At 44.9% G+C, this 16,118-nt stretch overlaps 1 protein-coding gene across 1 annotated transcript; it reads left to right on the plus strand.

Moving 5' to 3' along the window:
- The first annotated feature begins 4,218 nt into the window (after window positions 1–4,218).
- LOC141082205 (uncharacterized) lies at window positions 4,219–15,706 on the plus strand. The gene is made up of 3 exons (XM_073566158.1): window positions 4,219–4,314; window positions 4,513–4,603; window positions 14,389–15,706. The coding sequence occupies exon 3, from the start codon at window positions 14,538–14,540 to the stop codon at window positions 15,315–15,317; it is 780 nt and encodes a 259-aa protein (XP_073422259.1). The 5' UTR covers window positions 4,219–4,314; window positions 4,513–4,603; window positions 14,389–14,537; the 3' UTR covers window positions 15,318–15,706.
- Window positions 15,707–16,118: the final 412 nt, after the last annotated feature.

The raw sequence follows: 16,118 nt of genomic DNA on the forward strand, positions 1-16,118 counted from the left end.
GCCCTCACTGAAAGCTGGATTCAGGATTCTGACACTGTCTCTCCTGCTGCCATTTCCTACGGTGGCTTACAATTCTCTCACTCCCCGAAACCCACAAACAGACATGGTGGTGAAGTCGGCATACTCTTGTCCCCACAATGCACTTTCCAGGTCATCCCCCCCAGTTCCATCACTCTTATTCCCTTTTGAGGTCCACACCATCAGGCTCTTTCGTCCCCTCTCCCTCAGGGTAGCGGTCATATACCGGCCCCCAGGCTCACCCACCCACTTCCTTGACCACTTTTCAGCCTGGCTGCCGCACTTCATGTCCTCAGAACTTCCAACCCTCATCCTGGGAGACTTCAACATCTCCATTAACAGCCCTACTTCCACATCTGCATCCCAGCTTCTATCACTAACCACCTCTCTAGGCCTCTCGCAGCTTTCAACCTCTGAGACACACAAGGACGGTAACACCCTTGATCTGGTCTTTGTCCGGCTCTGCTCAATCTCCCACCTAAATAACTCACCGCTTCCACTCTCTGACCACAACATTCTCTCCTTCACACTCACAAATCCTCACCCACCCCAGCTCACTCCTACCTCCCACACAGTCAGAAATCTACAAGCCCTTAACCCTCAGACACTTTCAGATTCCCTACACTCATCACTGTCCCCTATCCACTTTTTCCTGTCCTAATCTGGCTGTTCATCACTACAATGACACACTTAGAAGCACCCTTGACCAAGTAGCTCCCCTCACCCTCAGAACCTCCAAACACAGAGTAAAACAGCCCTGGCTCACATCACAAACTCAACTTCTCCAGCGATGCTCTAGGAGTGCTGAACGCCTATGGAGAAAAACCCTCACACCAGAAGACTTCATCCACTTCAAATTTATGTTAAGAACCTATAACGCTGCCCTTCACCTCGCCAAACAGACCTACTTCACCACCCTGATCTCCTCACTAGCCAACAACCCCAAGAAACTTTTTGACACTTTTCACTCCCTCCTCAGGCCAAAAGCACAAGCCCCTATCACAGACATTTGTGCTGATGACCTGGCCTCCAACTTTACAGAAAAAATAGATAATATCCGTCAGGAAATCTGCTCCCAACCACCAAGTGCTGTGACTCCCATCCCTTCCTGCATCTTCCCTGGCTCACTTTCCACATTTGATCCCATCACAGAAGAAGAAGTCTCCAGACTCCTCTCTTCTTCTCATCCGACTACATGCACTACCAACCCCATGCCCTCACATCTCCTCCAGTCTCTCTCTCCAGTCGTCACAACCCACCTAACTACAATCTTTAATCTCTCCCTCTCCTCGGGCATTTTCCCATCCTCCTTCAAACACGCCATTGTTACTCCATTACTAAAGAAACCTGCTCTCGACCCATCCTGCACAAACAACTACAGACCAGTCTCCAATCTCCCCTTCATCTCTAAACTTTTGGAGCGCCTAGTTTACTCCCGCCTTACCCGTTACCTCTCCACTCACTCCCTTCTAGACCCTTCACAGTCCGGCTTCCGCCCCCTACATTCGACTGAAACTGCACTTATCAAAGTGACCAATGACCTTCTGACAGCAAAACGTAACGGTAACCACTCTCTGCTCATTCTTCTCGATCTATCTGCAGCTTTCGACACTGTTGACCACCATCTCCTACTCTCTAGGCTCCAGTCACTAGGCATTAAGGACACTGCACTCTCCTGGTTCTCTTCTTATCTCTCTGACCGCTCCTTCAGTGTTTTGTTCTCTGGCTCCACGTCATCTCCTCTTCCTCTTGCTGTCGGGGTACCTCAGGGCTCAGTCCTTGGCCCCCTTCTTTTCTCTCTCTACACGGCCCCAATTGGACAGATCATCAGCAGATTTGGCTTTCAGTACCATCTTTATGCTGATGACACACAACTAGGGATGTCTTCCCCCGACCTTACCCCCTCTGTACTACAGAACGCCAGTGACTGTCTGTCCGCAGTCTCCAACGTCATGTCCACTCTCTATCTGAAACTCAACCTCTCTAAAACTGAACTTCTGCTCCCGCCATCTACTAACCTCCCTTAAATCTGACATTTCCCTCTCTGTGGGTGGTACCACAATAACAACCCTGCAGCAGGCGCGCTGTCTGGGTGTTATGTTTGACACCAATCTCTACTTCACATCCCATGTACAATCTCTTGCCCGCTCTTGCTGCTTACACCTAAAGAACATCTCTAGAATTCGCCCTTTTCTCACCATGGAAACAACAAAAACCCTCACTGTAGCATTGATCCACTCCCGCCTGGATTACTGCAATGCTCTATTAATTGGCCTCCCCGTCACTCGACTATCCCCCCTCCAGTCCATACTTAATGCAGCAGCCAGTGTCATCCATCTGGCTAATCGGTACTCGGATGTGTCCGCTCTTCGTCAGTCATTACACTGGCTGCCCATTCATTATAGGATCCGATTCAAAGTACTTGTTCTCACCCACAAAGCTCTCCATGGTGCGGCAACCCCCCTACATCTCCTCCCTCATTTCTTTCTATCGGCCTAGCCGATCGCTGCTCTCTGCAGACGACTTTCGACTAACCTCTGCACTAATCCGTACCTCCCACTCCCGACTCCAAGACTTCTCCCGTGCTGCTCCTATACTCTGGAATGCTCTACCCCAAGAAATTAGGACTAACCACAGTTTGCATTGTTTTAGGCGCTCCTTTAAAACACATTTGTTCAGAGCGGCTTATCACGTTCGCTAATCAAAGTCATTCTATGTGTAAGTGTGCGTGTGTAGCCCATTCACTATCTCCATCCATCCTTCACTCCCTCAAGATGGCTGAACCTTCATTGTAAATATACAATTGTAAATTCACACCTGTACTTTGTATCTCCCCCACCTCATTGTAGATTGTAAGCTCTCACGAGCAGGGTCATCTTATTTCGTCTTATTTTGCTTTAATTATTGTATTGTTAACGTTGTTACTTATGACTTGTGTTTTGAAACTGTTAAACTGTAAAGCGCTGAGGAATATGTTGGCGCTATATAAATAAAGATTATTATTATTATTGAAGATTCCAGTGCGGGGAAGACGGGAAACCTTCATATAGACGGCCGGTGGGGATGGAGTCAGTGACCGACTCTGGCCAAATCTGTTTCTAGAGCCGTAGCAGAAGATGAAGATGTCGTCCTCATCATGAAGGAGTTATTTCTCATGTCGCATGTAATGAATATCTCCTGCAGTATTGCTGATGCCGATTCCAGTGTCGGTAATGAGACGAGAATTAGCGTTATGGAAGATGAGTCTATGAGGAACGTGTTGCCGACTCCGAGGAGGAAACTGCTTGTTGTCTGTGGCCTAAATATATAGGTTTTATTAGTAGATGTCAGGGAAGAAAACTAAACCCTGTAAAATAATAAATCTCCTCATATGTTTCCCTTATTATCTCCAGTAATTGTATTATTACACAGGATTCTTATGATGTTACATCGGCTCATCTTCTTCTCATTCAGGTTTCTACAATATCGGATCCTCTCAGTGAAGATCTTCTACAGAAGAGAGTTTTCCTGATTTACCCATCAAGGATGGATATGGACAGAGACAAGATGGCGGAGAGGATATTACACCTCACCCTAGAGATCCTCTTCCGTCTCACTGGAGAGGTGAGAGATTCTGATGTCGTCACATTACATCATTCTTATCTATGGGAATAACAGGTGGACAGAACTGGAGAGGTGAGGACTCTGGAAATGTCTGTAGTGAGATTTATTAATGTGTCTCTCCATAACCAGGATTACACAGTGGTGAAGAAGACCTCTAGTGATCGCTGTCAGGACCCTGTGTCTGAGGGATGGGGAAGACCCCTGAGCCCAATCACGGGGCCTCCACCTCACCCCCTGATCCATGAGGGCATCAATCACCAGAAGATCCTAGAACTCATCTACAAGATGATTGAGCTGCTGACTGGAGAGGTGACACTGCTGGGAATGCTGGGACATTATACAGTAACACTATGAAGGGATTGGGGGGATGACGGTATCATTGTATGTGTCAGGTTCCTATAAGGTGTCAGGATGTCGCTGTCTATTTCTCCATGGAGGAGTGGGAGTATTTAGAAGGACACAGAGATCTGTACAAGAACGTCATAATGGAGGTTCCCCATCCCCTCACATCACCAGGTAATAGGACTAAATACACACGGCCTATAATTATCTGTATGTAGAGAATGAATTCAGTCCCTTTGTGTGTTTCCTCCAGCTCTATCCATTAAGAGGACAACACAAGAGAGATGTCCCCGTCCTCTTCTTCCACAGGACTGTAGCCAAGAAGATCCCAGTGTTTCTCAGGATCATCAGGTAGATGGAGAGAAGGTGTCAGGAGATCTCCCCTATGATGTGTAGACGGCTGTGAAGGTCTTGTGCTCAGTCTTGTTTTATCCACCAGTATTATATGTTTTATACTTGTGTAATGAGAACGGTGGAGATGGCAGGATTAGAGCTGATCATAGATGGGACTTCTCCATCTGTCTGTGACTTTTACAATATTTGTTTCAGGGTGAAGATCTGACCCATATTAATACTACAGAGACATATGTGAGAGATGATGAGTGGTGTAATGAGGAGATTCCCACATATGACTACCCAGGTGAGTAGTAACCACTGAATGCAGAGAAGTCACAGATTCCTCTCAGTCACCGGCTGTGGCTGCTTTATCGGTGGTGTAGTCCGGCCGTATTACCATGATCACCATTTTGCCTCTAGATCACAACATTCTCCTCCACCCAAAACTGTTCAAATGACTTTGGGCAGTGAAAGCCCTTTTCTATAGAACTTACAACCAATTACATTGTTTTTGATCCAAAGGAATTCAGATTACTGCACAATCTCTCCTGAAATGGGGAGCAATATTATTTTCTTTGTGCAGTGGATGATTTTGCAAACTCCCCTCTCCCGCACTCTGACCACAATCTTCTTTCATTCTCTATCAAGAACTGCCAGGCTGCTCATGTCACCCCCACTGTCCATACTTATAGAAACATACAGGCCATTAACACCCAGAAACTTATGAAGAACTTGCAGTCTTCATTGGCCCCTAACTCCTCCCTCTCATGTCCTGATTCTGCATTGAAGCATTACAATGAAACACTTCAAACTGCCCTGGATGAATTTGCACCTCCTATAAATAGAACACCACAACACAGACGGCGACAATCCTGGCACACGGTGCAAACACGTTTGCAGCGGCTCCAGGTGCGCCGAACGTCTGTGGAGAAAATCCAATCTACACGAAGATTTCATCCATTATAAGTTTATGCTTAGAACATACAACACTGCCCTTCACCTCTCCAAACAAACCTATTTCAACACCCTCATCACCTCACTGTCCAATAACCCGAAACGTCTCTATGACACTTATCATTCTCTACTCAACCCAAGAGTACAGGCCCCAACCACGGAGCTCTGAGCTGACGATCTGGCCAATTACTTAAAAGAAAAAATTGACCAGATTTGACAGGAAATTATCTCCCAATCACCTCATACCATGCACTGTCCTCCCTCCCCCACTGCATCTAGCTCACTCTCTGATTTTGAACCAGTAATAGAAGAAGAAGTAAGCAGGCTCCTTGAATCTTCTCGCCCAACCTTTTGCATCAGTGACCCATTTCCGTCACATCTCCTCCAGTCCCTTTCCCCTGCTGTCACCCCTCACCTAACTAAAATATTTAACCTCTCTCTCTCTCTTCTGGTATCTTTCCCTCCTCATTTAAGCATGCCATCATACATCCACTACTTAAAAAACCATCCCTCGACCAAAACTGTGCCGCTAACTATAGACCTGTCTCTAATCTTCCCTTCATTTCTAAACTCCTGGAACGCCTGGTCCACTCCCGTCTTATCCACTATCTCTCTGATAACTCTCTTCTTGACCCTCTCCAATCCGGTTTACGCTCCTTACACTCTACTGAAACTGCCCTCACTAAAGTCTCTAATGATCTACTAACAGCTAAACCAAATGGTCATTACTCCATGCTAATTCTCTTGGATCTCTCTGCAGCATTCGACACTGTGGATCATCAGCTCCTCCTCCTCACTATGCTCCGTTCCATTGGCCTCAAGGACACCGTTCTCTCATGGTTCTCCTCCTATCTCTCTGACTGCTCCTTTACTGTATCTTTTGCCGGTTCCTCCTCCTCTCACCTTCCCCTTACTGTTGAGGTTCCTCAAGGATCGGTTCTAGGCCCCCTCCTCTTCTTGTACACTGCCCATATTGGTCAAACAATCAGTAGATTTGGTTTCCAGTACCATCTCTATGCTGATAACACCCAATTATACGCTTCTCCTGACATCACACCAGCCTTTCTAGAAAACACCAGCGATTGTCTAAACGCTGTGTCTAACATCATGTCCTCACTATATCTGAAACTGAACCTGTCAAAGACTGAACTCCTTGTGTTTCCTCCCTCTACTAATGTACCTATACCCGACATTGCCATTTCTGTGTGTGGCTCCGCTATTACTCCCCAGCAACATGCCCGCTGTCTTGGGGTCATACTTGATTCTGAGCTTTCCTTTGCCCTCTACATTCGATCACTGGCTCGCTCTTGTCATCTGCACCTCAAAAACATTTCTAGAATTCGACCTTTTCTTACTTTTGCAAAAACTCTTACTGTTTCTCTTATTCATTCTCGTCTCGACTATTGTAACTCTCTTCTAATCGGTCTCCCTCTTACCAAACTCTACACTCTCCAATCTGTCTTGAATGCTGCAGCCAGGATCATATTCCTCCCCAATCGTTACACCGATGCCTCTACCTTTTGCCAGTCATTACACTGGCTACCCATCCACTCCAGAATCCAGTACAAACTTATTACCCTCACCCACAAAGCCCTCCATGGCTCAGCACCACCCTACATCTCCTCCCTTGTTTCAGTTTACCACCCTACCCGCGCCCTCCATTCTGCAGATGACCTGAGGTTAGCATCCTCAATAATCAGAACCTCCCACTCCCGTCTCCAAGACTTTACACGTGCTGCACCAATTCTTTGGAATGCACTTCCCAGGTCAATACGATTAGTCCCCAATCCCTACAATTTTAAGCGTGCCCTAAAAACGCATTTATTCAGACTGGCCTATCAACTCAACACATTAACCTAATCTATCCCTGTGTGGCACAGCCAAAAGTTTTACCATAACCAGGTTCCCCGCATCATGTTCCCACATGCTTTATGCATCCATTAGCCCTCTGTGTCTGTACTGTTACACACTTAACATTATGGCTGGTCCATACAATCAGGGCAACTGTTACCACCCACCTTTCGTGTCTACCTCTTTCCTCATAGATTGTAAGCTTGCGAGCAGGGCCCTCATTCCTCTTGGCATTTGTTATAATCTATGTGATTATTGTTATGCTGTAATGTCTATTGTCTGTACAAATCCCCTCTGAAATGTAAAGTGCTGCGGAATATGTCGGCGCTATAGAAATAAAATTTATTATTATTATTATTATTATTATTATTATTATTATTATTATTTTCTCTGATCTTCTGGTCAGGATTCATAGTAGCTCCAATGGTCCACCATAAATGAATTCAACTCTGGTTTACTGTTGTTTAATCTGTATTTGTAGTTTTCAGTAATGAGATTCTCGTGCTCTGGGGCGGTGCTGTGGGTGGGGCTGTGGGCGGGGCTTTATGTGGTCTGATTACATATTCATCTGTATTGGCTTATGACAGGTCGCTGATCCCTCACTGACCTGCCCCCCATTATTACATAATACATATAATAGCATTGATATTATTGGTGATAATGCCTATAATATTGTGACTATTGTGAGGCTTAGAAAAAAGTTACATCCAGCAAAATGTCACCAGCGATGGCGGCGTCATTTGACTTTTTGAATGTAAAATATGCTGGAATAATTAGCGGTTGCCATGTCGTGTTTGGAGAGCCCCTGATGTACCTAAACAGTGGAAACCCCCAACAAGTGACCCCATTTTGGAAACTAGACCCTTTAGGGAACTTATCCAGATGTGTATTGAGCACCTTGAACCCCCAAGTGCTTCACAGAAGTTTATAGCGTAGAGCCATGGAAATAAAAAAAATAAAATTTTTCCTAAATCTTTTTACCTCGATATATATTTTAGTTTGTCCTGAGTACGCTGACACCCCCATATGTGGGGGTAAACCACTGTTTGGGTGCATGGCAGAGCTCGGAAGGGAAGGAGCGCCATATTGGAGAGCAGATTTTGCTGGAATTGTTTGTGGGTGACATGTCACATTGTCAGAGCCCCTGAGGTGCCAGAACAGCATAGGCCCCAAAAGTGACTGCATTTTACCAAATACTTCCCTGAATGAATTCTTCTAGTGGTGCAGTGAGCATACTGACACCACAGCTGTTCCATAGACAATTATACAATTGGGCAGTGAAGAAAAAACAATTATATTTTAACCACTAAAATATTGTTTTAACCCCAGATTTTACATTGGAAAATAGGTAGATAGGTAAATGGTCATCATAGGTAAATCTATGGGTGTACATAGATGAATTTGCAAGGGGTGTCATTTCCAATTCCCAGAGGGGTGTCATTTCCAAAATGGGGTCACTTCAGGGAGGATTCTGCTGTTGTGGCACTTTGGAGAGCCGCTAAGTGCCAAAACAACAGAATCCCCCCTGAAGTGACCCCATTTTGGAAATGACACCCCTCTGGGAATTCATCTATGGATATAGTGACCATTTTCACTACATGGATGATTTCCAGAAACACGTAGTGGAAGTTTTAGAGCAAAAATTGCAAAAATGTCATTGTAGTGCCCAATATATTGTGCCCAACTTGTGTCTCTGGAGACCTCCCCCCACCTACCCCCGGAAATTGTTAAGTCAGCTCTACTCAAAAGTGTCTGTCACCAAATAAACCAAATGCTTGATTGTCAAAACAGTTCAAAAACGTGGTTCTGTGTGGAGATTGTAAAGCAGTCATGGAGGCATAAGGCTGGCAGTGATGGGCATTGTGGGTAATAATAGCGGGTATCATGCCTCATTCCTCTCTAGGAACATACACGACATCTTCTCTGGGGGTTCTTTCTTGTTTCAGTTACTGGGATGAGTGCAATATAATGTCGCTCAGTGAGTCTTCTAACATCTTCACATTCTAAAGGATTGGTGGGGACAAAATTTTCAAAAACAAGATTTACATGACCTTTTCCTGATAATCAAGGAAAGTATCTGCATTTCCGGCTTTTTTGTATAACACAAAAGAATTATATGTGGCCACCTGAAACAAATACATGACTAACTTTTTATACTAGGTATATGATTTTCTTGATACCTGGTATGGCTGTAGAACCTGATCTGCAAGGTCCACCCCCCACATATTTGTTGTAGTCAATGATAGACACAGGTTTTGGAGTAGTGGATCCCTGTTGGTCTGCAGTGGCCCTTGTGGCATCTGTGTGGATCGAGCTCAGGATAAAAATATATTTTTCATCCTTATACTTAAGGACAAGCAGCTCTCCATTGCATAAAGCCCCTGACTGCCCCATTCGGAAATGTTCTTTGACCAATGATTGTGGAAACCCCTGATGGTTTTTGAGAATGGTCCCACAAGCCCCTATGTTATGTTCAACCAGACTTTTAAATAGGTGTATGCTGGTACAGTAGTTGTCAACATACAGAATGTAGCCTTTTTGTAAAAAAAGGCTCAAAACGATTTTTCCAGATGTCCCCAGATAAGTAGGGCATCCTGGTGGGATTAGTTGTCTATCTTTCCCCTCATAAATGTGAAAAGCTGATGTGTATCTGGTTGAACTCACGCACATTTTATAGAGCTTAATTCCGAACCTTGCCCTCTCAGAAGGAATAAATTGCTTGAGGTCCAGTCTTCCTTTGAATTTTACAAGGGACTCATCAATGGAAATGTTTTCTGTTGGGGTGTAGAGCTTTAAGAACTTTTCTGTCAAGTCTTCGATGATGGGTCTGATTTTGTATATTCTGTCATGTTCTGGGACATTTCTGGGCAGGCATTGACTATTGTCATTAAAATGCCAAAATCTCATGAGCATTTCATAACGGGTCCTAGGAATAACGGCAAAAACATAGGGGTGGCTTGAACAGGGCTTTTTTAACAAGACACATAGCGAATGTAAGTCCTAAAAAAAATTTCATTTCTAGTTGGTGTCCATAAATGTGACCTACCATAATAGGATTGTGGATTCTGGCTGATGAATTGGGACGCATATAAATTTGTAAGCTAATATGCTCTAGCAAGCTATCTGTCATAAACATATTAAAAAAATAATTGGTCCAAAATTTTCCACCTCCACATTTATACCAGGAATGGCATTAAAATTAGGGATGAATGGAGTAGCCGAAACCGAAGCCTCCCATCTGGGAAATGCTACATCAAGAGGCAAAGCTTCTTGGACATTGGTGTGCGCCAATTCACGAGCACTGGGGACAGCGCTAGTACTGGGCATTGTTCCCTGAGTTGGAGACATTTCTCCAGAAGCGCTATTTGTCCTTCTTGTTGTACTGGTCCTTGTGTGTGAGGATGGACCAGAATCACTGCTCATTTCTGAGCTATCACTATCGCTGCTACTAAAGCCCTCGAAATCCACATCACCATCTGACACTGCACTTTCTTCACTGTCAGAACATAAAAGTGCATAAGCCTCCTCTGCACTATAATACTGACGGGCCATTTTATTTTATTTATTTTTTTTCGTAAATAGAAAACTACGACATGACGTGACCAAATTATTGGGCAGGCAATTGAGAAAAGCCTAATTCTTTACCCTAGCCCTAACTTTAGAATAAACCCTAACAGTAACCCTAACTTTAGTCCCAACACTAACCCTAACTATAGCACTAACCCTAACCTGCCTTATCTGTTTTTTACTTTATTGCAAAATCAATGACTGACACAGCTCTTGGCAGCAGCACTTGTAAGGCTACTTTCACACTAGCATTTCCTGGAGCTGTGGAGGGATGCGCATGGCCGCCCCTCCTCCGGTCAGCTCCACCTATGGGCGCATGACGCTGCATGCGGCCTGCGTATCCTATCTTTAGCATTGGGTACGCAGGCCGTGCGCAGGTATGTATTTGCCGGCGCATGCGTCCCTTTGACGGTGCGCCGAGTGCACCAAAATGCAACACGGTTAAAGTTTTTTGCATAGCTTGCCATTTTTACGGACAATTTAAACAGGTTGTCCACTACTTTTTAGTAACCCCCCTATTGTATCCCCCCGGGGCCCATAATGATTTTTGTAATTACCTTGCGTTGCCAATTCTGCCTGTGAGCGGCGCTATGCGGGCGGCTGAGTCCGAGTCATGTGACCGCCAGGCTACAGCCGCCGCTAACATCTGCTGATGTCACGTCAATTTCCTGACTATGGAAATTGATGTGACATCAGCAGGCGTGACCCAGTATCAACACACTGCTGTCACTCATCAAGAGTCACAGTAGTGTGTGGGCGGTGCTGCACCAGACATCACAGCCCCGTCACTCCGCAGCGTCTGTCTCCTCACCCATCAAGAGTGACGGGGCTGTGTAGGGGTCTGCGGGCTGCTGTGTGGGGGGGGGCCGTGCAGGGGTCTGCAGGCTGTCTGCTGGCTGTACGGGAGGTGAAGGGGCTGTGCCGGGTCTGCGGACTGTCTGCCAGCTGTGCGGAGGGTGGGCGGGCTGTGTGGGGGTATGCAGGCTGTCTGCTGGTGCCGGCTCTGCGGGGGGTGGAAGGGTCGTGCGGGGGTCTGGGCTGCTGTGCGGGGGGTGGTGGGCGGGCTGTGCTGCGGTCTGCAGGCTGTATGCTGGCTGTGCAGGGGGTGGACGGGCCGTGCGGGGGTCTGCCGGCTTTGCGGGAGGGTGGGTGGGCTGTGTGGGTGTTGCCAGGGCTGTGCGGGGGAGTCTGCGTGCTGTGCTGGCGGTGCCGGGGCTATGCGGGGGGGTGTGCGCATGCGTGTGTATGCAGGCAAGCATCATCATCTACAAGTCCCATCAGGTGATGCTTGCTACACTGTCAGTGAGTGACACATTAGCCAATGATGGGACAGAAGTAGTCCCATTATCCGGCTAATGTGTTGAAAGTGAAAAAAAAAAAAAAACACATTCTGAACATACAACATATAGAATATACATATAACATACAACACAACATAGAGTATATACTTACCAATCACCTAGTTCCCCGAAGCCATCGATCTTCTGTAATAAAAATAAAATAATAAAGCAACCTATACTCACCTTTCCGCTGTAGTCCAGATAATAACGAGGGTCCCACGACGATCTCCCGTGTAGAGCAGCCGCATCAGCTGATGCGACCGCTCTCCAGGGGCCCCAGCAATGAAATGATAGACGGAGGTAATCCTCCCCTGTGTATCCCTCCGCCGCCGGGAAAGTGGTCCCGTAACCCTAACCCAAGCCCTAACCCTAATTCTCATGCAGCATTGCTGGAAAGTGAGAGCCTGAACTCATGTCACCTCAGTGATGCACTGCAGGAGCCATTGTCTCCTGTCAGTTCACCACTGGGAGGCGCTATAGAGCGGTCACATCACCTGATGTCACTGTTCTATAGGGGAGATCGTCGTGGGACACTCGTTATTAATTGGACTGTGCCGGACAGGGAGTATACGGTTTGTTTATTTTTTTACTTTTTATTAGAGGAGACCGAGGGCGTCACTTGGATCTGGGCGTGCAATAAAAATATGATATCCATGTTGTGTTTTATTTCATTAAAATACTTTATTCTTATGTGTGTGTTTTTTAACCCTTTATTACTATAAGATTAATAATGGATAGGCTGACGCCACTCCATTGTTAAACCGGGCTTAATGTCATTTTCCAATAGCAAGGTGACATTAACCCCTTATTACCCCATATCCCACCGCTACACGGGAGTGGGAAGAGAGGGGCTAAGTGCCAGAAATGGCGCATCTTATATATGCGCCATTTCTGGGGCGGCTGCAGGCTGGCATTTGTAGCTGGGGGGGTCCAATATCCATGGCCCTTTCCTAGGCTATGAATATCAGCCTGCAGCATAAAATTTAGGGGGACCCCCACGTCATTTTTTGGGGGGTCCCTTTTTTTAATAGCCAGTAAAGGCTATGAAGACAGCTGCGGGCTGATATTCATAGCCTGGGAAAGGGCCATGGGTATTGTCCCATTCCCAGGCAAAAAATATTGGTCCCCGGCAGTCGGCTTTCCTCCTCTGGTGCAGAAAGTTGCGCGGGAGCCCACGCCATTTTTTTTTTACTTTTTAAAATGAAACATTGTTCATTAATAAACATGGATATGGAAATATCTATGGAAATAAAATATCTATGGAAAAATCTATATATAGATCCATATATCTATCCCATATCTATCTATCTATCCCATATCTATGTGTGTAATGAAGTGTGGGATGGACAAGTGTAAATGAGGAGGTCGGACAGAAATGGCAACACAAATCTTTTTTTTTGTTAAATAACATCTTTATTTAGGTTACAAAAACACATACAATCCACATGTAAAAAAGCACATGAAAAACCGCATGACAAACGCATCAATAACGCACCTGCATTTTCTGCCAAGAGCTGTGGATTCTGTGTGGAATAATCCGCCCAGTGTGCACACAGCCTTATAGCTCTCAGCACTATAACGGTGTGTACATGGCGACTTATTATTAAGAACGCCTGTGTCTGTGCGCGCTCCTGTGTGTGCGCTCATGATGCTTGCAATGTGTTTTATGTGAACACGTGGCGGATTGTGCTGCCGATTTTTCCGTGCGGATTTTGCTAAATCCGCAGTTAAAATGACCTGCGGATTTATAGCGGATTTTGTTCGGCTTTCCCCTGCGTTTTTACACCTGCGGATTCTTATAATGGAGCAGGTGTAAAACGCTGCGGAATCCGCACAAAGAATTGACATGCTGCAGAAATGAACCCTCAGCGTTTATGCTGCTGATTTTCTGCACCATGTGCACAGCGGTTTTTGTTTTACATTGACTATAATGGTACTGTACAATGCAGGAGAATCTGCTGTGGATCCGCATTAGAATCCGCAATTTGTGCACAGACCCTTACAATAAGATGCTTCAAATTGAAGAGAGAGGAGGGAGGGGTTTGGGTCTGTTTTGGAGTGGGTGTGCTAGGTGCTGGCTTACAGGCCAGTGCAATGCATCATGGAACTTGTAGTATTAGAGCACAGTAAGTCGGGAGAAAGAAAGTTGTCAATTAACCCCATGAGAGCTGGAGCCAGCACTGAGGATGTGCTGCTAGAGCATGATAAAAGGTAATATTGCTAAAATAAACATAGTGGATGTTTTTAGTGGCACATAATAGCAAGATTTATGAAAAAAAAAAGTTACAGTAGTGGACAACTTCTTTAAGTAGAAATGTTCAAAAATATAAAACTCAATGATATTTTATGAAAGAAAAATTGTTTTTTGTCTTGGTAGATGACTGTACCAGGATATCAGGGGGACAGCTGACATCTTCAATTTTTAAATCTGATGATCTTGAGATCCTACAAGATACAACTGAAGTGATTGTTATTACTCCAGATATATCATCATCCATTCACAGCAAAGTTCTGTCATCTGATCCTATGAAACAGGTCCCATCTTCTGATTCATTACTGACTACTAAGGAAAATCAAAGTCACAAAAGAGGCATTAAAAAACAAACTGCTCCTAAAGCAAAAAATTCATTTTCATGTTCGGATTGTGGGAAATGTTTTCACAAGAAATCTAATTTTGTTACACACAATAGAACTCACACAGGGGAGAAGCCTTTTTCATGTTCAGAATGTGGGAAATGTTTTAACCAGAAATCAAATTTTGTTAACCACCAGAGAATTCACACAGGGGAGAAGCCTTTTTCCTGTTCAGAATGTGGGAAATGTTTTAACCGAAAATCAAGTTTGGTTGATCACCATAGAACTCACACTGGGGAGAAGCCTTTTTCCTGTTCAGATTGTGGGAAATGTTTTAACCAGAAATCACATTTTGCTAACCACCAGAGAACTCACACAGGGGAGAAGCCTTTTTCCTGTTCAGAATGTGGGAAATGTTTTAACCGGAAATCAAGTTTGGTTGATCACCATAGAACTCACACTGGGGAGAAGCCTTTTTCCTGTTCAAATTGTGGGAAATGTTTTAACCAGAAATCACATTTTGTTAACCACCAGAGAATTCACACAGGGGAGAAGCCTTTTTCCTGTTTAGAATGTGGGAAATGTTTTAACCAGAAAGGGGATCTTGTAAAGCACCAAAGAACTCACACAGGGGAGAAACCTTTTTCATGTTCAGAATGTGGGAAATGTTTTAACCAGAAAGGGGATCTTGCTAAGCACCAAAGAACTCACACAGGAGAAAAGCCTTTTTGATGTTCAGAATGTGGGAAATGTTTTACTCAGATTTTAAGTCTTGTTACACATGAGAGAATTCACACAGCAGAGAAGCCATATTCATGTTCAGAATGTGGGAAATGCTTTAAATGGAAAATAGATCTTGATCGCCATCAAAGAACGCACACAGGGGAGAAGCCTTTTTTGCTGTTCAGAATGTGGGAAATGTTTTAACCGGAAAGTGATTCTTGCTAGACATCAGAGCAGTCACACAGAGGAGAAGCAATTTTCATTTTCTTAATGTGGGAAATATTTTACTTGGAAATCAACTGTTAATAAACATCAGAGACGTCACATAGGGGAAAAGCCTTTTTTATGTTCATAATGTTGGAATAGTTTTAACCAAAATAGAATTTTCTTAAATGGGTTGTCTCTTGTCATTCCTCATGTTTGCTGACAAAAGGATAAAACTAAACTTTATTAATTCCAAATGTAAAACTATACCCATAATTCACCCCCTTAAGGTTAGTCAGTAGGTGACTAATAGAAAAAACATGTACCCCAAAGTTCAGTATATAAGGTGAGGTGACGTATACTGTGACGGAGTCAGCTTCAGCTGAGCTGATTTCTAGAGTGGACCCTCTGGGTCGTGGCACCCACCCACCTAGGGCGAGCTGACCTTGTGAGGGACCACCCCTACACAGGGAGAGTCAGGGGCAAGACCAAGGGGGTGAGCCACCACCACTGCTGGAACCAGACTGCCGACTCAAGAAAGACACAGGTGTGAGTGTCTGGCAACAGGGAACGTGGAGGGTACAAGACATAACAAAGCGTGGTCAC

Source organism: Dendrobates tinctorius, unplaced genomic scaffold, assembly GCF_039654945.1.
Source record: "Dendrobates tinctorius isolate UK_male_01 unplaced genomic scaffold, ASM3965494v1 ptg000017l, whole genome shotgun sequence".
In the NCBI taxonomy this organism is placed as follows: Eukaryota; Metazoa; Chordata; class Amphibia; order Anura; family Dendrobatidae; genus Dendrobates; species Dendrobates tinctorius.

What these genes read in the sequence shown, in the direction of transcription:
- LOC141082205 (XM_073566158.1), top strand. Translation starts at nt 14,538, where the DNA reads ATGAAACAGGTCCCATCTTCTGATTCATTACTGACTACTAAGGAAAAT.